General features: G+C 37.5%; 1 protein-coding gene across 1 annotated transcript in view; it reads right to left on the bottom strand.

Moving 5' to 3' along the window:
- The window catches only part of TXK (TXK tyrosine kinase), a 33,490-nt gene extending 8,391 nt beyond the window's left edge, over positions 1–25,099 (bottom strand). The window contains exons 1-11 of the mRNA XM_044680338.1: positions 25,035–25,099; positions 24,688–24,787; positions 23,331–23,536; positions 21,590–21,655; positions 17,638–17,692; positions 13,200–13,279; positions 10,873–11,000; positions 8,913–8,987; positions 5,904–6,075; positions 2,467–2,683; positions 114–178 (exon numbers count right to left, since the gene is read on the bottom strand). Of these exons, the coding sequence (XP_044536273.1) occupies positions 114–178; positions 2,467–2,683; positions 5,904–6,075; positions 8,913–8,987; positions 10,873–11,000; positions 13,200–13,279; positions 17,638–17,692; positions 21,590–21,655; positions 23,331–23,536; positions 24,688–24,787; positions 25,035–25,099 (1,229 nt within the window). The remainder of the gene's footprint in view (positions 1–113; positions 179–2,466; positions 2,684–5,903; positions 6,076–8,912; positions 8,988–10,872; positions 11,001–13,199; positions 13,280–17,637; positions 17,693–21,589; positions 21,656–23,330; positions 23,537–24,687; positions 24,788–25,034) is intronic.
- Between the last annotated feature and the right edge of the window lie 347 nt (positions 25,100–25,446).

Below are 25,446 nucleotides of genomic sequence, written 5' to 3'. Positions count from 1 at the left end.
GAAGGAAAGAAAGAAAGAAAGAAAGAAAGAAAGAAAGAAAGAAAGGAAGGAAGGAAGGAAGGAAGGAAGAAAGAAAGAAAATGATGGCTCTAGGTTGTTCTATGTTCTATTACCTTGTCATTCCAAAGTCTGAAATTTTTACTATGCCTGTAGAGCTGACCAAACAATTTCTGGCAGCCTGTGGAAAAATGAGAAAGATGCATGGACAAAATTGCTTTCTGGAAAGATTTTTTTCAACTGTGGCTTCCCCCTCCCAGTTTATTTGTATCTCCTCCTCCATCTTTCAGCCCCTGTCCTCAGAATCTATTTCTAGAGGCTCTTGTGGATGATCACAACCCTATTGATTGCTTTTGCACAACAGATTTTTAAATGACACCATTCCTCAAGTTTTCTTGCTTTCTTAGAGCTGTTGAGGCTCAGAGAAGTTATTGGTCCATGATTGCGCAACTAGTATCAGATGCAAGATCTGAACCCAAGTTTTCCTTTCTCCAAGTCCATCATGTGAATCTATATAACAATTTGCAGGACTGAGTTTAAATCCTGTTTTAGGCACTCATAAACCATGTAACTCTGGGTGAGTTACTTCATCTAATCTCAGCCTCAGTTTCCTTATCTATAAAATAAATATAATAATAGCATTTACCTCATAGGATTATTGTGAGAATCAGATGAAGATGACATATACAAGCACTTTGTCAACCTTAAAGCATCATATAAATTTTAGCTACTATTTCTTATTAATGAAGCAAATACACACACACACACACCACTAAAACTATTGTTTTCCAAAAGTTAAATGCTTGTCATTTTACTTCACTTTTCATCAAATGTCATATTTTTTAAAAACTTAATCTTCTGTCTTAGAGTCTATACAGAGGAGTATGGACCAGGCAACTGGGGTTAAGTGACTTGCCCAGGGCCACACAGCTAGGAAATGTCTGTCATCACATTTGAACCCAGGACCTCCTCCTGTCTGCAGGCCTGGCTTTCTATTCACTGGGCTACCTCACTGACCCTAAAATTAAACTCAACTATATATCTCATCATAAACTTAACTATACATCTTACCATTATTTCCTGAGTAATATGATAGATATAAGTTACATTAACATAAAGTATACACTAATAAATAAATGTTCTGTGTAGAACTGGTCTTTGACTTAATAGTTAAATTCTAGGGAGTTGCCCAAGTCATGGAGTTCAAGGAATTTGCTATTAACTTTTATGAACATAAAAGTACACACAAATAGAATATCTGTGTAGATCAACTGGCCTTTGACTTAGTAAAGAATTCCTACCAAGGGTGTTGCTCAAAGTACTTAGAGGTTAAACCTCAGAGGAAATATTTCAATCTGTCTTCCTAATTCCACATCCAGGGCATCCACTGAACTTTAATTCTTTTTTTTTTTTTAAACCCCTACCTTTCATCTTGGAGTCAATACTGTGTATTGGCTCCAAGGCAGAAGAGTGGTAAGGGTAGGCAATGGGGGTCAAGTGACTTGCCCAGGGTCACACAGCTGGGAAGTGTCTGAGGCCAGATTTGAACCTAGGACCTGCCCTCTCTAGGCCTGGCTCTCAATCCACTGAGCTACCTAGCTGCCCCCCACTTAACTTTAATTCTAAAATTCCCTTCAGCTCTTCATCTTTATACTTCAGTACTCCAGTCACCCCTCATTGCATAGCGTAGGTCATCCTTTCACTCATTCAGGTTTTCATTATAACTTAGTAGGCAACTCATCATGGGTCATCATACTTTTAAAAAACTATCACCTCGTAGCTAATTTTCTGCTGAGGGGCTTCTCCCCATTTAGCTCAGCTGGTTTTCAAACAGGCAGTAAATCTATTACCAAGTTTCTATTCAAAGCCTTGCTAAGAGTTGCTGGCAGGTGCATGTTATTCTGTGATCCAAGACTTCAAGAACCCACGGTCCTTTCCATCCAAGGGAAAGGCAATTTCTGTAGCTAAGAAGTTAGTTAAATCTAGCTAAAGGATTTATAATTTCCAGCTAAAAGTAACGCAATTTAGTAGAATGTAAGCCATCTTGCTTTTAGATCTTCATTTTCATCTCCTCGCATTCTGCCCAGCACATAATAGGCACTTTATAAATGATTCTTTAATTAATCATTCAGTCAATAAGCATTTATCAGTTATGTAAGTATAGTGCTAGGCATTATGTTAGGCACTTGGGATACAAATGCAAATGGATACAGTCCCAGTCCTCAAAGATCTTACATTCAGATGGGAAAGAGTCGGTTGGGATACAATATTGTAATTGAATATAGAACAGATGCAAGCATATATGGAAAGCCTTTCCAGGTTGGTAGGACCTTCCAGAACTTGCCCCACACTGGGATAGCCCTCCAGGACCCAAGATTACATCCATGACTGATAAGGTTTTGGGTAAAATACAAATGTAGCAAAACAAAGTACAACATCTTGAAGAAAGAGTTAACAACTGATACTTACTAAATCCCTGTGAATGAAGCTACTCCTCTCCAGGTACTCCATCCCTTCACATACATCTTGGCAAATGCTCAGTAGCATTTCTTGCCTAAGTCTTCCTTGCTTCTGTCTAAGAAAATGAAGCAGAGAGCCATTTTCCATGAACTCTGTTACTATGTAGAGCGGCTTCTGCTGGATGCACACTCCATAAAGTTGTACCAATCTTGGGTGTGATAGTTTCCTGTTCGAGAAAAACATTTTAATAATTGAAAGTTTATGATTCAACTATTATTATTAAACAGAAATGGGTTGAGTTTCTTTGAGGGAGAGGGTGAGGAGGCGGATTTTTAAAAGTACTTTGGAACAATAAGATCACTTGCTAGTAGATGACATTTTCATCTTCGAGATACTAAATCAACAAAACCTTATAATCTGACTATAAAGATGGTAAAGTAATTTCTTTTTAGTAACTTGAGAAGTTAGGCTCAAACACTATGACCAAAGCTATAGAACTGGCCTGTCTCAGAATTTGAGATAAAATATAGTTATCTCCACTAATCAGTTCCCAGTATTCCCCATTTACTTGGGAGATAATGGCATGGACATTCAAAATCAGCAGATAAATCTTTTTAAAAGAATAATTTCAATTATAATCAGGAAAACAATGACTGGTTGAATACCAGATCAAGAAGGAGCTGAGTAATGATTGGAAAGCCTGCCTGAGTTTAATATGTTTCATGATCAGAGTTATAACAGGCATATGGTGATTGTGACTTGGACCAGGGGCATTGAAAGTTAGAGGATGTGAGAGCATTTGTATTCCTTTAGCACAGGGGTCGGCAAACTTTTTGGCCGTGAGAGCCATAAACGCCACATTTTTTAAAATGTAATTTCATGAGAGCTGTACAGTGCTCACAGTGCCGCTCCTGTAACAGCGCCTGAAAAAAAATTGACTTTATGGCTCCTGCAGAAAGAGCCACGTCTGGCCCTCAAAAGAGCCAGATATGGCTCAAGAGCCATACGTTGCCGACCCCTGCTTTAGCAGGTAGAAACAACTGAGTTTAGCACTTCATTAATGAAATAGAAAGCTACCAGATGGCATGTCTCCTCTTTACCTACTCTAGAAATTCCTTATTCCCTCCCTCACAGCAGCATCCCCCACAGTGGCCTTCAGGCATCCTAGAATTGCTACCAATGTCTCTCCTCTTCCCAAGTGAATTTGTTTTTTAAAAGTTGACATGAGTACCCATTACCGGTTGCTTGAGCAGCAACATGTCTAGGCATAGCCATAAGTAATCTAAAATGTAGGGGAGCTTCATATGAATAATTGAAAGTTTTTATATCATACTAAATTTGTATAGAAAAAACACAAATATTAAACTTTAAAAAAATAAAAAAAATATTTCGGCAGCTTTGAGCTAATTCTGATCAATAAGGTAAACAGCTCAGTAGATAAGAATGAAACAAAAATATTGTTTAAAAAGTTTTTTATTGTTTTATTATTATTTTTTTAACCCTTGCCTTCCATCTTAGAATCAATACTGTGTATTGGTTCCAAGGCAGAAGAGTGGCAAGGAGTAGGCAATGGGAGTTTAGTGACTTGCCCAAGGTCACACAGCTAGGAAGTGTCTGAGGCCAGATTTGAACCTAGGACCTCCCGTCTCTAGGCTTGGCTCTCGATCCACTGAGCCACTCAGCTGCCCCTCAAAAAAAAATGTTCTTTCCATGAAAAATGAACTGTCATATTCCAAACATAGTTGGAAGAATGGTTTGGAGATTAAGGTGATTTCTTTGTAGTTGTTGTTCAGGAACTATGGTTTCATCAGTGTAGAGAAATGATGCAGATCTTGTAATTCAAGATCTTAGAGAATTGCCTAAGGGCCCTGGGAGGCTTATTAAAAAGATGGTTGGGGAACATTTTAGAAAAGGATGCTATGATTACAAAGAGCTAGCTTGGATTCACAAGGACAGGTCTTGCCAGACTAACTTGATTTCTCTTTTTTTTTTTTCATACAATTTCTAAAGTAGTAAATGAAGGGGATTTTGCAGACATAGTTTACGTAGAGATAAAAGAACCCATGTCATTCTTGTAAAAAATGTAAAAAAAAAAAGAGTTATATATGGAGAGTTATAGATTAGACAATATTACAATCAGATGGATCAGAAACTGGTTAGATGTTCAGACTCAAAGGATAGTTGGTAATGGCTCATTGTCGATGTGGGGATTTCCAATAGAGTGTACCAGGCATCTGGGCTTGACTTTGTACAGTTTAACATTTTTAATAAGATCTTGGATAAATTCTTCAATGGTATTCTCATCAAAGTTGCAAATGACACAAAGCTAAACTGTTGGTTAACACAGTCAGATTCTAAAAAGCATCTTGACAGGCTCTAGACTCCAGCACTGAGCTAAATCTAATAAGATAAAATTAGGGAGAGATGAATACAAAATCTTGCACTTGGGTACAAAAAGTCAACTTCACAAGTATAACATGGGAGAACACAGGTAATAGTTAGACACTATTGGACAGCAAGCTGAATATGAGTCACCAGTGTGTTGTGGCAGCCAAAAAGACCTTTTCTGGAAGAAATGTATGTTGCTGAAGAATCTTCTCTCAATAGTGATCTAAGACCTGATTTAATTTCTCTTCCTGCCTCTGAATCCCAACCACTGACTGCTCCCACCCTCCCTTAAATCCCTCTTTTTCTTATCTCTGCTGAATTCCCAATATGAAATATAAGTTAAAGGTTAATTTATGTAATTGAGTCTAGGAAGGTAGAGGGGGAGAGTAGCTCCCAGAAGCCCTAGAAAAAGCAACAGCCAAGAGCTGCTTTTCTCACAACCCTGAGAAACTTAAATATCACATCTAAGAAGAATAAAATATTCATCCTCTTAAAGTTTCCCTGTGATGTCTCCTCCCAGGGCAGAAGTCACTCTAGGTTCTTGAAGTCAATGAAGTTCAAGCTCTTTCATGTCCTAATAAACCAGAAAGCCTTCCAGTATGGTCCTGGCTACCACCTGTTGTCTGCCTGGCTGAGGGCAAAGGTAAGCTATAGCAACTCAAAAATATTCTCTCTTAAAAAAAATCCCTAACCTTCTGACTTAGAATTCATACAAAATATCAGTTCTAAGGCAGAAGAGCATTTAGAACTATGACAATTGGAGTTAAGTGACTTGCCCAGGGTCTCACAACTGAACCCAGGTCCTCTTGACTCCAAGCCAAAGATATTCTCTTCATGAAAATACAACTAAAAAGATATTCTACCAATGGAGAGGATACTTACACTGATTATTGCACTGACTTTTTTGAACCATTCAGGTTTCAGGACAATTTAACCCTTTTAGGTCAGCATGATGCTGCCACCTCTAAAAGATGAGTCATGTCTTCCCAGTCAGTACAGACCCTACATTCTTTCTTTGATTCTATCTTTCAATATTTTGTCAGGTGTTATATACTTACGTCATCACTTTAGCTTCCTCAAAGAAGTCATCTTCTGACATGGCTCCTTGGTTGACAGCCTTAATAGCAACTGAGATATGTGATCTCCATTTCCCTAAATGGACTACACCAAACTGGCCTTTTCCCACCTCCTTTATAAAAGTCAGCTCAGATGGATCAATCTCCCATTTCTCTGGAAAAAAAACCAAATTCTACATGTTACCTATGGAGAAAGCAGAGAAGAATTTGGGACTCAAAATTTCAAAAAAACGAATGCTAGAAACTGTTTTTACATGCAACTAGAATAAATTAAATTTTAAAAATTTTAAAACATGTTTTGCATGACTATACATGTATAACCTATAGAAAACCATTTGATTTCTCAATGAGGGGGAAAGAGAAGAAGGAAGGGAGAGAATCTGAATTCAAATTAAAAAAAAAAAACAAATGTTAAAAATTGTTTTTACATGTAATTGGAAAAAATAAAATATTTAAATTAGAAAAAAGGTAGAGCATCATAGATTATCAAAATTAGAAGGGAGCTTAAAGACGATCCAGGCCAACTCCTTCACTTCACAGAAGGGGAATCTGAGGCTGAGAAGGGCTAAGAAATAGCCTAATGAGACAACAATACCCATGAAGACCTAATTTTTGTGAAGGCAGAATATTTTCACTCAAAAATGTCACTTTCAGGCATTCTGCACTTCATCTACTTGCCATTTCAGTGTTCAAAAGGACAGACATAAGGAGAAACTCTTTCATAGTGTTCGCTTCAATTAAACTGGCAACTGTTCTTTGCGTGTATGTACATAAGCACAACTCTTAAAAGTTTTTTGTTTTTTTCGGTACATTTCTTTAAGAAATTTTCCCCAGCAGGGGGCCACATTTCCCATTCTTTCTAACTCAGGGCTATCAAACACCAACATTGGGTTAAACACTGGGTTAATTAAAATTAAGTTTGGATTCTCTGGCAGCTTTTAAATCCACAGCTGGTCAAAGCTGGCCTTGGACTGTTGTTTGTTTGTCCAGGCAGAATATAATGTCTGGCTTTAAGAAACTTCTCCCTCTTCCTACCTCCCTTCTCTACCCTTATGTCAACTTTTGTGCTTTTTTTTCTCCTCATATTTCTTCTCTCCGCCTCTACCTCAGGCATCAGCTTCCTAGCTGACCCAACTCCCCTATCAAAAGGAAAATCAGTCAGTCAACAAGAATAAATTAAGTGCCTACATGAAGAAAGAACACTATGTCAACTCATATTAAAATTATAGGATTTTAGAAATAAAAGGAATTTTGGTGGAGCCTAAAAATCTTCTCAGTCGTTAATTTAGTTCCCTTTTGTATTTTCACACTTAGTATAAGCAAAAGGGGAAAAGGAAGGAAATTTTTAAGAAACGTATTTCTCTTGCATAGAATTATGTTTTTGTAGATGAATGCAAGGTCAGCTAGGTGGCACAGTGCAAAGAATGCTGGTCTTATGGTCAGGAAAACTCATCTTGGCTTTCAATATTCAAATCTGCTCTCAGATACTTGTTAGCTGTGTGACCCTGGGTAAGTCAATGAACACTGTTTGCCTCAGTTTCCTCATCTTTAAAATGAGCTGGAGAAGAAAATGGCAAACCACCTGGTACCTTTGCCAAAGAAACCCTAAATGAGGTCATGAAGAGTAGGGCACAGTCATGACTGAAACTACTCTCCTGGGATTCTGGGATTTGTAGTTCAAAAGAATAAGCCATTCCCTTTCCACTCTGAGAGGGATTTGGGACTTTGTCAATAATCTTTAAGCCAGAAAGCAAACCTGAGTCACATTGCGACCCACCCTTCCCAGCAATACCCACCAGTGTTATATATACATCAGCATTTGGCACCTTCATTTATTTTTTTAAATTTTAAATTTTTTCCCATTGTTACATGATTCATGTTGTCTCCCTTCCCTCTTCCCTCCCACCTCCCGGAGTTGACAAGCAATTCCACTGAGATATACATACATTATCACTCAAATCCTATTTTCATATTATTCTCTTTTGGGGGGCACCTTAATTTAAGAAAATAGCATGAAAGAGTTCCTTAGCTTCCTCCAAAATCAACTTTTAGACCCAAAAAATCTGTACTGCTTTATGTATGTACATTTGGTTCTCTCTGTAGAATTCTCATCCAATCATTTGCCCTGTGACCTTTGCATCAATCTCTTTTCCAGGCATGGTCAGAGCACCCCTCAAAAATGTCACTTGTTTTTATATAAACAGCCATTTTTGTGGGAGGGAAAGGTGATCTTGGTAAATCCAGGAAAGGCAAGCCCTTAAATGAGGTACTAATGCTAGCCTTCTTTAAAGATTTTTTGTCTCTTTAGCTTACAAACCCAAGTGTAGCCACAATGTGGTTTTGTAAGAGGTTCAATTCTAGCCTAGAGTTTAGAAGGTGTTTGTATTTTGTTGGGGGAGGGGGAAGCCTTCTCTCATTATTTCGCTTTTCAAATGAAATATAACTTTCCTTCCAAAAGAGTGGGATTTGCAATTGCCACATTTCCTGGAAACTCCTCGAGTTGGATTATAAATCAATTCTACCTAAAGGCAGTCAAGAAGAAGGATGATTTAGAAACTCCCATGCTTAGTGGATATCTGTAGATGACCTCTCTTGGTTAGTGATCCTTTCCCAGAAATCCTTGTTTCTAGAGAGAATATCTAGAGAGAACAGCAAATAGGAGCCTGGGTTTGGAATCAGGAAGCCTGAGCTCAAATGTGGCCTCAGACACTTCCCAGCTGTGGGGCCCTGGGCAAGTCACTTAACCTCTGTTTGCTTCCCTTTCTTCATTTAGAAATGGGGAGAATAACAACACTTCCCTCTGAGGGTTGTTGGAAAATTCAAATGCAATAATAATTTATTGTAAAGAGCTTAGAAGAAAAAGCACCATATACATGTTAGCTATAAATATTACTCTTTCACCTACACAGTCTTTTACATTAAGAGCTGGGCACTTGGAATGAATTTCTTTACTGTCAGGAGATTTTATTACAACAGAATTTCAAACTTTACCATAGCTAAAACCAGCTGTCGCTGGCACACAGTTTCCCATGGAACTAATAGGATACCGGAGACGGGTCATGAGACCTAAGGAGGAAAGAAAGGAAGCTAGAGTTATATTTCTAAATCGCAAGCCTACTTGTTAAACTATAGGAAAAAATTAAATGCTAGCCCTGTCTTCAAGTATAATTGAATTTCAATCAGTTTCTTACAGGCATTTTCTCAGTCAATAACAGGTTTTCATGAGAACAACATTTGAAAATTGCAAGTTGTTCCAATTGTTGCTTCTCCTCAAGTCCCTAATTCCAGTCTTGTCCTCTTTACACTGATTTTATTGAGAAGAAGGGGGCCATCCTTTCTTTGCTACTTTTCTTTGATCTCACCACTCTTCCTAGCTAAAACCCTCAATGTCTTTCTGTTACCTATGGAATCAAATAGAAATTCTTTATCATGGCTTTCAAGGCTCTCTACATTCTAATTTTTACCTATTTCTCTTGTCTTATTCAAGAGTTTTCCCCTTCATGTACTCTACATTCTAGCCAAAATGGACCCTCTCTATTCTCTTGTTCTTATCTTCTCCTTTGGCATCTTAATTGTTCAGGGCAGAACCCATAGCTGAATGTATGTTTTCTTTTCCTCATTTTCCCCCTCCATTGAAATGCTTTTTCTCTTCCTTCAAGACCCTATTCAGATGCCACTTCCATGAAGCCTTCCTTAAATTGGCCTCCCTTCCCACTTCTACACAAAAGAGATGACTAATTATTCAATTATAGTTAGTTTGTTGTAATCAAGCTTTAAGCCTTTGAGTCATAGATTATTATTGTGCAGATCTAATGGCAATCCTTAATAAGTGAGCAAAACAAGATGCCAGTTGAGGGAAATAAGAAAGGCAAACAAAGCATGATTCAACCTGATCATGAGATATTTTCCTAGTGCTAAATTCCACTGGAAGAAGGAGCAGTAGAAGAGACCATCCAGAGAATGGTACAAAGAGAAGACTAATCCTATGCCCTTCTCCTCCCATAACACCATGAATTCTGGAAAGTCCCTGGTCTGAGGGACCTGTGGCATTGGTTCCTACAAGAGAATGCTGGCTTAAATTGGTATTCTCAGTCAACATGGTGGGTGAAAACTCATGGCCAAGTGGTCAGAGAGCATAATTAAGAACCAGTAATGGGGAAAGCTACATGGCTTAGTAGATAAGAGAGCCAGGCCTAGAGACAAGAGTCCGGGGGTTCAAATCTGCCCTCAGATACTTCCTTGCCATGTGATTCTGGGCAAATCATTTAACCCCCATTTCCTAGCCCTTACTGCTCTTTTGCATTAGAACCAAAACGTAGTATTGATTCTAAGATGGAAGGTAAGGGTTAAAAAAAAAAAAAGAGCCACTCACAATCATAGTTTTAGGAGGGGTGTATCTGAACCTAATATTATCATTAAACTACATATAAGAGCTGTTCTAGCTACATCAGGGATCTTTGGTTACTGAGGGATCATTGACCTCTTTTTTTTTGATGATCACCAGCCTTAGCAATGATAAGTGTGGATTTTTATTTTGTGCCTTAATCTCTCATTATCACAGATTTATTATAATAATTGTTACCAAAAGAAGGAATAGAGTGAGGCCAAAAAAAAATGTCTCTTTGGGGATGTTAATACCAGAAAGCTTCACACACACACACACACACACACACACACACACACACACACACACACACACTTATCCCTGTCTGGTGAAAGATTAAAACAAATTTGAAAGTTGGAGTTTTTATTGCTGTTATTTCAACTTATTGAAGGTTCAGAAAAATGTTCACTCTTGACTAGGGTTTAGAAACACCAATTAGATAAGTTTGTTTATTAAAAAAAAGGTTCAAAATAACTTCATTCCTTTAATGAATGAGTTTAATCTAATGACAAGGAAACTGTCTGGCTGCCCTGAATCTCCTCAGTTGAAGTTTCTTGGTTTTTTTACCTGCTGCATTGTGCTGGTGATACTGAATCAGTTCTGGTATTGAATGGAAAAGATGTCTTTCAGTCACATAGCATTGGCCTGAATCATGGTTTTTAATCTTATAATGTTTGATGGGGATTTCATCACTCCTGTGGCCAAAAGAGCAATAGTTAGTTAAATTTTAAAGATCATTATGCATCCAAACCACACTACTATTCCACCTTAAAAACTCATATATCAAAATTGTACACCAGCCAGCCAATTAAAATAAACACATTCCTCAGGCTTGGAGGGAGCATGACCATTGTGAACTGTAGAGCTGGTCTGAACCAAGAAAAAAGTGGGTTCAGGTTCTGTTTCTCAGATATACTGGCTATACAATCATAGGTAAATTAATTAAATGCTTAGTGCCTCAGACAACTTTCTAAGCCTCTTAAGTTGCCTAGAAGGTTCTAATCTACCTTGATAGAGGGAATTTTCTCATGGGGGTGTTTTCTATCCCAGTTGTTCTCATTTAGTAGTTTGTGAACCACTTTGGGATGATCTAAAAATTCTCTAATAGTGCCATAAACAATTGCCAATAAAATTTTCTTCTATCACAACAAGCATGTGCATATTTGAAGCATTATAAATTTGTATCTGAAGTAATTCAAAACCATCACTATCATGTGCAAAATGAGGTTTTCGAATTTACGAGACTTGAAATCACATCAAACTCTTGACTGATTCTAATAAAGTACAGCATGTTCTTATACTTTCTCAACCTGTCAGCAAATTATTTTCAAACTGCTGTAAGCTTTCAACATTTCATTACCAACATATGAATAACTTCAGTTGTGTTCTGTATATTTCACCAGAGTTCCTCATTGCCCTCTGTTAATCTGTAATCATGCCTCATTAGTTGGGTAAACAGTGATCAAGATGCTACAAACATTTTCTTTATCATTTTATACTCAGTCTTTTCATAATTCACAAAGTTCATACTTTATACTTGAAATTATAAACTGTAAATTTCAATTTGGAGTTTTTAGGGACAAAAAATTTCATTGCAATTATTGTAAGTTGCTATATGTATTATGTGATAAGCTATTTTAAATTATCATATGAATAAATCTAGAATATTAAATTGACCCAGAGATCCATAATACATTGCTGTTGTTGTTGTTATTGAAGCATCAAAACTTTTGGAAACTGCCCTACATCAGTGAAATCCCAGATGTGGAGTAAAAACCCAAACAAATCAAGTGGTGCCATTCAAAAACAAGTTCTCTGCCCCTTTCATTAAAGTCCCAGTTTTATGGGTGATCATGAAAAAGGCAATCTCTGTGCTTAGCAAGTAGTAGGTGCTCAATGAATATGCTCAAATTAACGCTACAATATCATTCTCTTTATATGATAGGCTAATCTTTTCAGCAGCTTTCATTTCAATTTGATTTAGATTCTTACAAAGTCTTTATATATGTCTTATGTGTAAATGATTAGTTACCTTCTGGTTATTCTCCTTGCTTGTTTGGTACTACCTGATGCCCTATATTGATTGTGGGAAGATGGAGGCAGCCTTGACAATAATGCGGGACTTGGGAAGTGGGAAAGGTTTGGAGGAAACAAAGTTCAATTTTGGACATGTTGAGTTTAAGGTGTTTATAACACACACAACCCATAGTCTTCATATATAAATTTCTATGAAAATAAGATAATTAAGGTTGGAAAGGACCTCGGAGATTATTTAGCACAGGGGTTGGTATCTGTGAATTGTTTTTTTTTTTTCATACTCACGTTCTTCTGTCTTACTATCAATCCTAAAACAGATGAGTAGCAAGGGGCAGGCAATCAGTTAAGTGACTTTGCCCAAGGTCATACAGCTAGAAAATATCTGAGGGTAGATTTGAACCCAGGGCCTCTCAAATACAAGAATGACTCTTTAAATATTTCCCAGCTGCCCTGAACTTGTTTTCCAAAAAAATTTTTTTAAACTTTCGGTACAGTTCTTTGATATCCTTTATAATTTTATTGTTGATAGCTGATTAATAATTGGTTTCCTTTATAACCTTTTGTAGTTTATTGCATGTATTTAGAAACATTTTGAGAAGGGGTCCATAGGCTTCATCAAGTTGAAAGTTAAGAATCCCTGCTCTGGTTGAAATTCCTTAGTTTTGCAAAGGAAAAACCTGTTCCTCAGAGAGGTGAATTGTTTTAACCAAAAGTTTGTTAAAAAAGAGTCTACAGCCCAGATTTTTCTAACTTCTTCTCAAGCTCCTTTCAGTTCTCCCTTTGCAAATTTTAACCCCATCACAAACACGTAGCAATAACAGCTCTTCCCAAAGCATCCTAGGTTTATAGCTACTGACCTTCTAACTCTTGTGTATACAGAGATGGTGTAAGCTCCAAAATGTCTGGAATCTCTGACAATAAATGCGCCTTCTTTGGACTGCAAAACAATTCATTCAACAGAGATTTTTATTTCTTTTTATTGGCACCAAGAGAAGTTGACGAAGGAGTCAAAAGAGTTATATCAAAGGGAGAATGTTTGCCTACAGAGACCATCAATCTTCTTACTTTAGAGAAATAGCTTTGCAACATGTTGCAAAGGTTTCTGGTTTCTATTCCAGAAGCATTTAAAGCACAGAAGGAGTATGAAATGAAGGAGTCAAGTTAGCCTATGAGCTATGAGAGCACTGTCCAGCTTAGTCCAATGATTTTCAAATGTATATTGTTCTTTAGCTTCTAGCACACCGTGTCCTTTGTTCTAAGGAATCATGGCTCTCCAGACAATGAAGTTGGCAGCAGGGCAGGATCTCTGAATTCTAGAGCTATTCTCTAAGTCTTGGCTTTATTTCACATCTTCTTCCCCTCCCCAATATGGCCCCTTCCACTTTCTTTACTTTCCCAGGTCCTACAGTAGAGATGGGGGCTTCGTCCTCCCCACATTGATGCTACTGTGACCTTCCCCAAGTCAGAGAAGAGCAGGCAGCAAATTGCAGCTGAGGAGAGAGCTGGGGGGATGTGGCAGTCTGAAGTGTTAAGAGAAGACAGCTGGGCAGATGAAATAGCTCTCAAATCAAGTTTTGCAGCCTCTTTAGAATATAGTCTAACTGCTGGGAGGATTATTTCATTTGTTGTCTTTGTATCTCCATCTCTTAGCAGAGTGCCTTACATGTAGTAGCTTATTAATGCTTATTGATTGACTGATTGATGTAGGTCAGGACAGTGTTTGGGTTTTGGGGGGACTGCAACTGCAAAAGGTGGTGAATTTCTGGTGGAAGTCATAGTGGGTAGCTTCTAATTTTTAAAAAAATGCATATGTAGAGGTCTAAATTTCCAGACACACCGTGAAAAATGCCACCCAGGAATGAGTTCTTTGGAATCCATATGGTCTGGATGCTGAACTAGTATAGCTGAAAGAGTGAATTTCAGAAATGTTGAATTTCCCTTATATTACCACCCCTAACACATTGATAAGCCCCCTCTAGCAGCCTGTGGCATCATTCTAAGGGTGATCAAGCAGTGATGTGAGGTGGGGTGAGAAGTGGAAAATGGAGGCTAAAACAATTTCCTACCTTTCTTTTTTTTCTTGACTACCTTCTCACTCTTAACTCTCATTTTGATCTTTCTCTCCCTCTTTTCTTTCTGTTTGAAAAAAGCCAAAAACAAAGTGTGCCCCATGTATGTCTGCTCTGTTTATTTCACCTGATTTAAAGATGGAATCTCCTTCTTGTCTTTCCACACGTACAGTGCTCAATCGCCATTCAGTTCCTCCATCAATGCTTCATGGAAAGATGGAGGCTATCCTGAGGTCTCAAAGGCTTTACTAGTGGAGCAAAAGTCCTACTAAATTGGAAGGCTTGCAATTATGACAGTGGTGATAGTTTGTGTGTTTGCTTATGAAGATCAACCTTGCTAAGTCAGAGGCACATTACTAGATTGGCTAAAGAGTGAAAATATTTTCTGCCACATCAAATCTTGAAGTAATCACCTAGTCCATAGAGAGTTATAATTTTCATAAGTGGAAGAACTCCCCACACCAACAAAGTACAGGGTCCTTGAAATATTTAAGTCTAATGTCTAATACATTAGAAGAGTCCAATAAATAAATAATTAAAAGTCAACTATACTGAGATACCACCTCACACTTACTTACTGAATTGGCTAACATGACCAAAAAGGAAAATGATAAATGCTGGGCAGGGATGTGGGAAAATTGGGGCACTAATACCTTGTTGATGGAAATATAAACTGATACAACCATTCTGAAGAGTAATATGAAACCAGGTTCAAAGGGTCACAAAACTATGCATTCCCTTTGACCCAGCAATACCACAACTGGGTCTGTATCCCAAAGAAATCAGAGAAAAAGGAAAAGGGCCTACCTGTATCAAAATCTTTTTAGCAGCTCTTTTTGTAGTGGCAAAGAACTAGAAACTATGGGACTGTTCATCATTTGGGGAATGAATGAACAAGTTGTGTAGGAGGCAGCTAGGTGGCTAAGTGGATTGAGAGCCATGCCTAGTGATGGGAGGTCCTAAGTTCAAATCTGACCTCAGATACTTCCTGATCCTGGTGAAGTCACTTAACCTCACTGCCTAGCCCTTACTGTTCTTCCCCCTTGGAACCAATACATAGTATTGACTCTAAGATGGGAGGTAAGGTTTTCTTTTTAAACAAATAATAAAAAAGTTTATAAATGTAACAGAAAAAAAAGTAAAGAATTTTAAAGCCAACTATAATAATTGGAGCATCACTGTTGCATTCATTTGTTTATATGCCATAAGTTGTCAGCTTTTTAAGAAAATGCAGGTAGCCTTGTAGAGGTTCCTTAAATTTCAGGTCATCATCTCCCAGGAACTCTGAGAGTTCAGGAACTAGGATGGGATGAACAATTAAAATTTAGAGTTCTTATTGTGAATGGAGGGAGCTGTCACTGAACACCCACAAGTCTTTTGGAGATATAGCAGTACTAGAAGATTATAAGAAGATAATGAAGAGGAGGAAGTGGAGGAGGAAGAAGATAATACCTTAATTTGTAGAATAGGGTTTTTTTGAACTTTTCCAAGTTCATTCATATCTTAACTTATCTGCATAGCAATCCTGTGAAGTGAGTAATCAGATGATGGAGAACCCCTCTCCCACTGTGCTGAAACTCCTTTTACTTATCTTCTTTTCTAGGAGAGCTATTATAGACTTGGAGAACAGAGCAGGGCATTGTGTCTCAAACCATGTTTTGGAACCTGACACTTATTTATTATGTTGCAAAGACTACTTTGGTGTATTTTTATCATATAGATTTTTTTGCCACTTTGTAACTGAGAGGATAGAGTATAGAGCAGGGGTCGGCCACTTTTGGCTCTCGAGCCATATCTGGCTCCACCTCCCGACAGGCAGAGCCCCAGGATGTGCCCCAGGGGGCCCTTCAGCCCCAGCCCCAGATTCTAGTGCCTTCGGCCTCCACCCTCCTCCTTCCACAGGCGTTTATGGCTCTCATGTGGTAATAGTGGTGGAGAAAAGAAAAAAGGTAGAGTGTGTATGTGTATGTTTGTACTATGTGTATGTATGCATGTGTAGAGTATTTGTAATGCCATAAAAGATGGTGAAAAAAGGATAGAAAATGTAAATAGTGGGGAGTAAAGGTAATGCCTCCTAATGCATCTCACTCTGTCCCAAATGAAAGATGGTAGTCAGTCAACTGTAGGGATCCCTCCAAGTTATTAGCATGTGATGGCCAATAAACTTTTTTTTTTAAACTAAAACCCTTACCTTCTGTCTTAGAATCAATATTATGTATTGGTTCTAAGGCAAAAGAGTGGTAAAGGCTAGGTAATGGGGGTTAAGTGACTTGCCCAGGGTCACACAACTGGGAAGTGTCTGAGGCAAGATTTGAACCTAGGACCTCCTGTCTCTAGCCTGACTCTCAATCCACTGAGCTACCCAGCTGCCCCCCCCCCAATAAACTATTGAGAGAAACTATTCATAGCTTTCATTTCCCAAGTATCTTCATCTCAGCCCTATGCAAATTACTTTGAGAATTCCTCCTTTTTTGTGTCCTTTTTCTATTGCCAACACCTCTGTTCTTTTTGCTCTTCCCAGTCATTGTAGCCTTAAGATGTCCTCTTATGTATATGATCACATTAAGGCAGAATCTATACTTCCTGTTGAAGATTAAGACTTAAAAGAATTTCCTTCCACTGCTGAGTTGGGAGGTGGGGGATAGAGAGTTGTCTCCAAGACAGAAGGAAATAAATGGAATCAAAAAGTAGTTAATTTGGTTAGAAGGGTCTGGGAAAGAAAGCAATATGAGATGTGTGTGTGTGTGTGTGTGTGTGTGTGTGTGTGTGTGTGTGTGTGTGTGAGAGAGAGAGAGAGAGAGAGAGAGAGAGAGAGAGAGAGAGAGAGAGAGAGAGAGAGAGAGAGAGAGAAACAAATAGAATGAGAGAGGAGGAAAAGGAGGTGGAGGGGAAGATGAAGATGGAGAAGAAAAAGATGAAGAAGGAGGAAGAAAAGGAAGAGGAGGAGAAAATGACGTCCAAGAAAATGAAGAAGAAAGTATGTATGCATTGGAAATTATTTCAATGGGAACACAACTCTGATATCAAGATGGAAATCATCATCTGTTGGAAAATATTATTTGATATAAAAATATTTTCAGAAATACCTTGTAAAGTGAGGCTAAGTTATACTGAAACAAAGAAAAGAAGCAACAAATGGGTTTTTGGTATGATTTAAAATGCTCACAACAGATTCTTGGAAATTTTATTGCTATCCATAGATTTATTCACAAATATGTTGACTTACCTGTTGTCTCAATAGATCTTCAGCCTGATTTCTAGTGACGTTTTTATGATACCACCTACAATTTTGTGAAATATCAGTTACCATTCTAATGTCATGCATGCTTTATTAATTTTTTTCTTTTCCTTTTAGTTTAAAGGCTGCCTTTCATGACTTTGGGCATTTAAAAATGTGTCCTTATTCAGAAGATCATTCATTTTGTTTTATACTTAGATTAACTTTATTTTAATACACAGAACAGTCAAATGTAAAGGGCATAACTTGCTCTTTCATACCTTCCATTTCCACTTTCTGAAATATAAGAGATTTGTTTAAAAGACATAATAGAGTACAAGAAGCTGACATCTAAGTCAAATATTCTTTTTTACTTACTCTAAGCTAAGTGAAAATACTAGTTTTCCCTTCCCCCCGCCCAAGAACATAGTTGTATAACTCTCTGCCCAAGAACATAGTTGTATAACTCTCTCTTAAAGTCTCTGAGATATCATCCCTTCCAAACCCTGCCCTCAGACTAAATAAATACACTTTTCAAAAATAACCTTGGCCTTCAAGAGAAAATCTAAATAAACTGTGCCTTTTTGACTGAATCTTCACGAAAACATTATAAAGTTATGACAATTTCCATGAGCCCAAAGGACAGACAAGTAGACAAAAGAGAAAACAATCTTCCTTATGAGCATATTGCACAGTATCACTCCCTGATTAAAATCTTCAGTGATTCCCCTTTACCTAGTTAAAAAAAATAGTCTGTTATTCAAGGCCATTTGAAATCTGGCACCAATCAAACCTTTCTCACCTTCTCAAAATCCCATTTTCTTTGAATTTATTTGTTTGTTCAGTCACAACTGACTCTTTTGTGACCCCATTTGGGGTTTTCTTGCCACAGATACTGGAGTAGTTTACTATTTCCTTCTCTACCTCATTTTACAGAGGAGTAAACTGAGGCAAACCGGGTTAGGTGACTTGCCCAGGGTCACACAGCTAGTAAGTGTCTGAAGCTAGATTTAAACTAAAGAAGATGAGTCTTCCTGATTCCAAACCTTGGTTCCCTATGCCAGTTAAACCCCAGGCATAGTCGCTCTCCCTCTCCCCATTGCAATAAGCTATGTATGCTCTGTGATGTGGTGATTACAAACAGCAGATAATGTGCAGTGCCTTCTCTCAAGGCTCTTGGAACCTCCTCACACACTGATAAGTGCTGTCTCTGAGGTATGCTAAGCCTCATTTTTTTTTTAAAAATTTTAAACTCTTAACTTCTGTGTATTGACTTATAGGTGGAAGATTGGTAAGGGTAGGCAATGGGGGTCAAGTGACTTGCCCAGGGTCACACAGCTGGGAAGTGGCTGAGGACGGATTTGAACCTAGGACCTCCTGTCTCTAGGCCTGGCTCTCAATCCACTGAGCTACCCAGCTGCCCCTAAGCCTCATTTTTAATACAAAGAATGAAACAACTCTGATGCTTGGGGACTCAAGTTTCAATATAATTTTGTCAACTCTATAGGAAAGCAATTCCAGAGTAGGGAGTAATCATAGTTCACTTATTTATATAACACTTTAAGGTTTGCAAAGTCCTTTACAAATATTATCTCATTTAACCCTCACAACACCAGTCCTATCATTGGTTGCTATTATATTGCCCACATGATGTCCCCATTTTATAGAGGAGGAAACGGAGGTAAATAGAAGTAAAGTAATTACAAAACTGCTTGGCCCATAATAAATGCTTAAGAAATGTTTACTGACAGATTGAGTGATTGAATCCCCAGAGTCACACAGCTAGAAAGTGTCTGAAGCCAGATTCCAATTTAGGTATTCATGGCAGCTAGATGCATCAGTGGATAGAGTGCTGGGGATGGAGTCAAAAAGACCTGAGTTCAAATCCAGCCTCAGACATGTATTAGCTATGTAACCTTGGGCAAATCATTTAACCTCTTAATTGTATTAATTTTTAATTTATTATTATTAATAAACTTAATAATTTATTAATAATTAAATAATGAAAATAATAAAAATTTCATTTGCCTTAATCCACTGGAGAAGAAAATGGCAAATCACACCAGTATCTTTGCCAGGAAAACCCCATGGACAGTATTGCATGCTATGATCCGCAGGGTTACAAGTCAGACATGACTGAATAACAATAATTCCTCACTCTAAGTCCAGAACTCTGTTCACTGTGCCAACTAGTAGCCTTGTTACTTTACTTGATCCTCACAAAAATCCTGTGATGTAAGTACTATCATGATCTTCCTTTAATGGATGAGAAAATTAATAATCAGAAAGAGTGAGTGGTTTGTACAGGGTCATAAAGCTAGTAAGTGTTTGAAGTAGAATTCAAACTTGGATATCTTTAGTTTAAATATTTTGTAGATTCTCTCTCTTTTTCTCTGTCTGTCTCTGTCTGTCTCTACCCATCTGTCTGTCTCTCTCTCTCACCCTCTCCCTTGTTGGGAATTTCCATTTCCTAATGACTACAAAGAACTCTCACTTATAAAAACTAGTTAAACTAAATAAATCAACACATTGGCCATGTCAGAAACTATATGCCTCATTCCACACCTACAATTCCATTAACATTTTAGATAATCAGAAAACGTTCTTTGCCATCTTCCTTCCTTTCTTCCCTCCCTCCCTCTGTTCTTCTTTCTTCTTCCTTCCTTCCTTCCTTCCTTCCTTCCTTCCTTCCTTCCTTCCTTCCTTCCTTTCTTTCTTCCTTTCTTTCTCTTCCTTACCCTCTGTCTTCAAATCCATACTGTGTATAGTTCTAAGGCAAAAGAGTGGAAGGACTAGGCAATTAGGGTTAAGTGACTTGCCCAGAGTCACAGGGGTAGGAAGTGTCTGAGGACAGATTTGAATCAAAAACCTACCTCTCTAAGCCTGGCTCTCAATATAATGGGCCACCTAGCTGCCCCTGCTATCTGTTTTCTGAAGTGCTATTTCCCTTAACATTATTGTGACCAATGTTGTTAATACGAAGGATACCATAACACAGCCTCTCACACATTTTTATGGCACTTGATAGTTTCATTAAAGACTTTTAAGTCTCTCATACCTACCCAAATTCTATGCATATGCCTCATGGCAAAATAAGAAGGCTGGACTAGAATCAGGAAATCTTAATGTGAAGTCTGTGAACTTGGTTTTTAAAAAATATTTTGACAACTATATTTCTATAATTGGTTTCCTTTGTTATCTTATATAATTTATTTTAGGCATTTAACAGTCTCATTCTGAGGAGTTCATAGGTCTGCCAAAGGGATACATAGTACAAAAAATGGTAAGAATCTCTCGATTAGATGGCTTCTAAGGCCCCTTTCCTTTATAAAAAATTTTGAGACAGGTAAATATGAAATATGAAAAATGAAAAAAAGGTAAATAATATGGACTCTGACTTATGGATTTGCTTAATTCTTTCATGCTACAGAAATAAGTCTTGCTTTGGCCTTTACCTAAAGAATACATTTTCCACTGGGAACTAAACTTTGTCCAATTTCCCATTTATTCAAATGTTCCAAGTCCCATTTTCTTTATGTACTTTGCAAAAAAATTTCATTCCTTTCATTATTTCAATAGTTAAAAGGAAGATGATAATAATTGCCATTCACATAGCACTTTGAAGTTTGCAAAGCCTTAAATTCCATTTTTTTGGTAAATTTTAATGTGAAGGCAATTGGCAAATTAAGATAAGGATTTTTTTTAACTGCACCTCTTTGACGGCAAAAGTGTCATGTCTGAAGGTTCACCCAAAAACCAAAACCCCAAACAAAGTCATATGTCTAATTCAACTTTGGGAACAATCTCTGATAAAGAATTCTCTTTTTATCTAAAATTCTTCAAGGTGTTACTTCCTTTCTCAAAAACAAAACCCCAAACAATTCTATTTATAACTCAAACTACCGAACTTCACTCAGGTTTTATGAACAGATAACAAATTGTACTTTGAGGGAACACTTACTCATATATTTCCAAGTTGGTTACCTTGCATTCTGTCACATAATTGCTAGGGATTAATCCTTCATTCCTAAAACAAAAACAACAAAAGATAATGTTTGTATGCATTTGCATTTATAATAATTAACAAAATCATTATAATAATATTCACAAAATAATCATATAATTTAGATTTGGAAGAGTCCTTAGTTCAGTTATGTAGTCCAGTTTATTTTTCCCTATACATAATAAGAAAACTGAGACCTCAAGAGAGAAAATATCTTATCCCAGATCACATAGGTAGTAGATTCCTGAGCTGGGATTCAAATCCAGACTCTCTTGATTCCACATGAATGCACTTATACTCCTACCATGCTGCCTCTCATATTTATATGGCATTTGACAGTTACATGCTAACACCTTGCCATGAATAGGAGTTTATTAAAAGAATTCATCGTCCCCATGATTATATATGTTCATATATAGTTATGTACATCTATCTATCTATCTAGCCAACTATCCATTCATCCATCTATCTATATATATCACTTCAAGGTTTGAGGCACCGAGGCAGATGGAGGGATAGATTTGGAATCAGGAAGACCTAAGTTCAAATTTTATCTTAGACTCTAGCTTTGTGATCATGAGCAAAACACTTAGCCTCTGTTTGCCTCAGTTTCCTCATCTGCATAGGGATTATAATAACACCATCTCCTAGGCTATTATAAAGATAAAATGAGATGATAATAGTAAAGCACTTTGTAAAATTTAGAGAGGCACACAAATATTATTATAATTGTATTATTGTTGATGTTGTTGTTGCAAAGCAATATTATTATTACAAAGTTTTTTCTCATTTAGTTCTCACAACAACTGTATATGATAGGTATGATTGTTGTTCCAATTTTACAGATGGGGAAAAGGCTAAGTGACTTGCTCAAAGTCACACAGGTATCAAGTGTCCGAGGTGTTTCCTGACTCGAAGTATTTGCTGAGCCAACTAACTGCTCTCAGTTCTTGTAGAATCCATACCAAACTGGTATGCAAATAGTAATGAATTTGGAGCCAGAAAATCTGGAAATTAATTCCTTCTCTTGTTCTTTAATATCAATATAATCTTGGGCAAATCCCTAAACCTCCCCAAGCCTCAGTTTTACCATATGTAAAAAGGACAGGAGTTAATTAGATGATCTCCAAGTTTCCTTCTCAGCTTGAAACCCTGTTTTTAGGAAAATCAGTCGATTAACAAGTATTTGTTAAGGCTCTGGATGCCTATGATATAAGGATTTTATAATAAGGAAAAACTTTGCTTACTCCACAATTTTGGATAAAACTGGCTGGCAGCCTATCTATATCTCTCTGGTAATGTTACTGCAATAAAACAAGCCTATAAGAAATCTGAAAACGAGGGTTCCTGGGGCTGCTCTGGGGATCAAGGGCTTAGATAGCTAACTCTGGCTCAGAGCTACAACCATTTGTTTTGTTATGATTTGGGACACTCTTCAAGATGTTACAGGTTAGATGATTTGAAATCTTTTCCTAAGTACATCCACAGGCAGAAGATGGCAGAAGACTACAACAGTCAAACACACCCTCATCCAAACAGTTTTAGATGAGGAAGATGACGAGTATTAGTCTTCCTAGACTAGACACTTCCCTGACAATCAGAGGGGAGAAACTAAAACAATGAACAGGGTCTTGACTCTGTATCATCATTTTTTTGAGGACAAAAGAATGACAGGCTTGAAACAAGCCATGTATCTTACCCTCTTTGGTCTCTTGCCTTCCACCAGTGAAGATTGTACTTCTCTAGTATCAAGTACTCTTCTCCTTTCTTCAATGCTAAATTACAGGGTTCCCTAGGAAGGAAGTCATAAAGGGCCATAACTCGGATCTTCTCCCCATTTTCTTCCTCTGGTGGGAGGGGTGGCAGTGGTTTTCTTCTTGACTGCTGAACTTGCCCCCTTTTGGACTGTAGAAATAAAGTCAAAGGAATGGCATTTGTGGATCTTTTATCATTCCATCTCTGATTTTGTCAGAGTAGGCAACTCCTATTGTAGGGACTGCTTTCCACCAATCACAGATGCAATCCACCACCTCCAGTGGTTTAATAGAAAACCTGGAGACACCTAAAAGTGTCTGGCCAAGAATCACAGTGTCAAAAGGTAAGACTTGAACTCGAGTCTTCCTGACTCGTAGCCCAACATCCTAGCCTTTCTACTACACTGCCATGCTATAACATAAATAATGGTTATATTATACAGCCTTTGACTACTGAGGTCCATTCCTCTCTAGATCTATGGTTCTATCATCCAGATATTAGAACATGAGCAGAAGCCATGAATACTGTAGGTGGTACAGCATGATTTCAAGATCCAAATTGCTACCTCATTTGGGTATATCCCCATGTGTGAATATGTGTCAACAGCTCTTCTCTGCTCAGACTCTATTTGTGGGGGCCATGGCTGGAAAAGGGGAGTGTAACATTTTGGGGAAAGTATTTTTAAAAATAATTTTGATATTTCAGCTTTTAATAAAAGTCAAGTTTTTGGACAAAATAAAAAGCATGGCTAGAATGTGAGTAGAGGATGTTTCCTTATCTAGGAGATCTTTACCAGTGCTATCACATGTCCTGTTCCTATCCTTGTCTCTATCCCCTTCAACACCACATGTTAAATATACATGGTAATTATTGAAGAAAAGATCATAAATTCTCTGCCAATGTCATACTGGTTATTTTATGTTAGAAGTCTCAAAAAGCAGGTATATCTCCCAAATCTTGTTCTGATCTATGGAGATTTCCTCTTAGAAAATGAAAACCATTTATCAACTTCCAACTCTCAGATACTTGTATTGGGTTCACCACATTTCTGGGGAACACTGCTTTTTCCCATTATTGAAACAAAAATCTAATATTGGGCAAAAAAAATTCTCAAGAGCCATGACATTGTCCCTGTTCCCTTCAACAATCTCAATTTCTGAATTCTAAATTCTGGGTAAAAAGCATAGCGGATTTTTTCAAATAAGTTTCCTTGTTGCCCCTTTATTTAAGAGGCAGATGAGAATTTGAAGAGCAAATCCTTTTGCTGATCTTCTCCCCAAACCAAATGGTTATCTACTCACTCGGTGCTTTTGAGTAGAAGCATGGGACAGCTGCTTTGGACACCAACTGTAGCCTTCCGATTCTCCACCATTGTTCAGGCTCAATTGTGTTCTCACTTGTCTGGTGTTGATGAATAAAACATCCCAAATGAATAGCCAATCAAATATATCTGTATAAATATACTAAAAATGAACACAGCTAATAGAAAAACAGAAACAATTTCCAACAAGTTTTCTATCTGATTATTATAAAAGAGAAATGGGCTTTTTAAAAAGGGAGAGAGAAAAAGGGCTAGCAGACTATTTAATTAATACATGATAACAGCTTGTGACCCTGATAAAGAAGCTGCATCTTCAAATCAATTTACCTCTTCTGAACGCTGCAACAGCAACAGAAAATTGACTGGATCGTATTATCTGAAAGACAGAGCATTTTCAGTCATTTAAAAACATCTGGATATTTGGTGGATAAAATTGATTTGAATTTATAGAATTCCTTAGAGGGATGGCAATTATGTCTAAAAAGTGTATCTTTGAATGACTTATGTACAACAAATGACAGGGCTTATTATGTATACTTTGTCATTTGTGGTAAGTAGGGCAGGCAACCACCCTAGAATACTAAGGTCTAATCTAGAGGAATTAGGATGTACGATACCCTAACTAATGTGGTTTCCCTTCTCGAAAACCCCACCCTCTCAGTTTGATTTATATATTTTAACTTCCTAATAGTGAATCCCCATTGTACTCTGTTTTATCTAATTAATCAGTTCTTATGCC

The sequence above is a fragment of the Gracilinanus agilis genome, chromosome 6 (assembly GCF_016433145.1).
Source record: "Gracilinanus agilis isolate LMUSP501 chromosome 6, AgileGrace, whole genome shotgun sequence".
NCBI lineage: Eukaryota > Metazoa > Chordata > Mammalia > Didelphimorphia > Didelphidae > Gracilinanus > Gracilinanus agilis.
The sequence above is the reverse complement of the archived record's forward strand: the minus strand, read 5'-3'. Positions and strand labels throughout refer to the sequence as shown.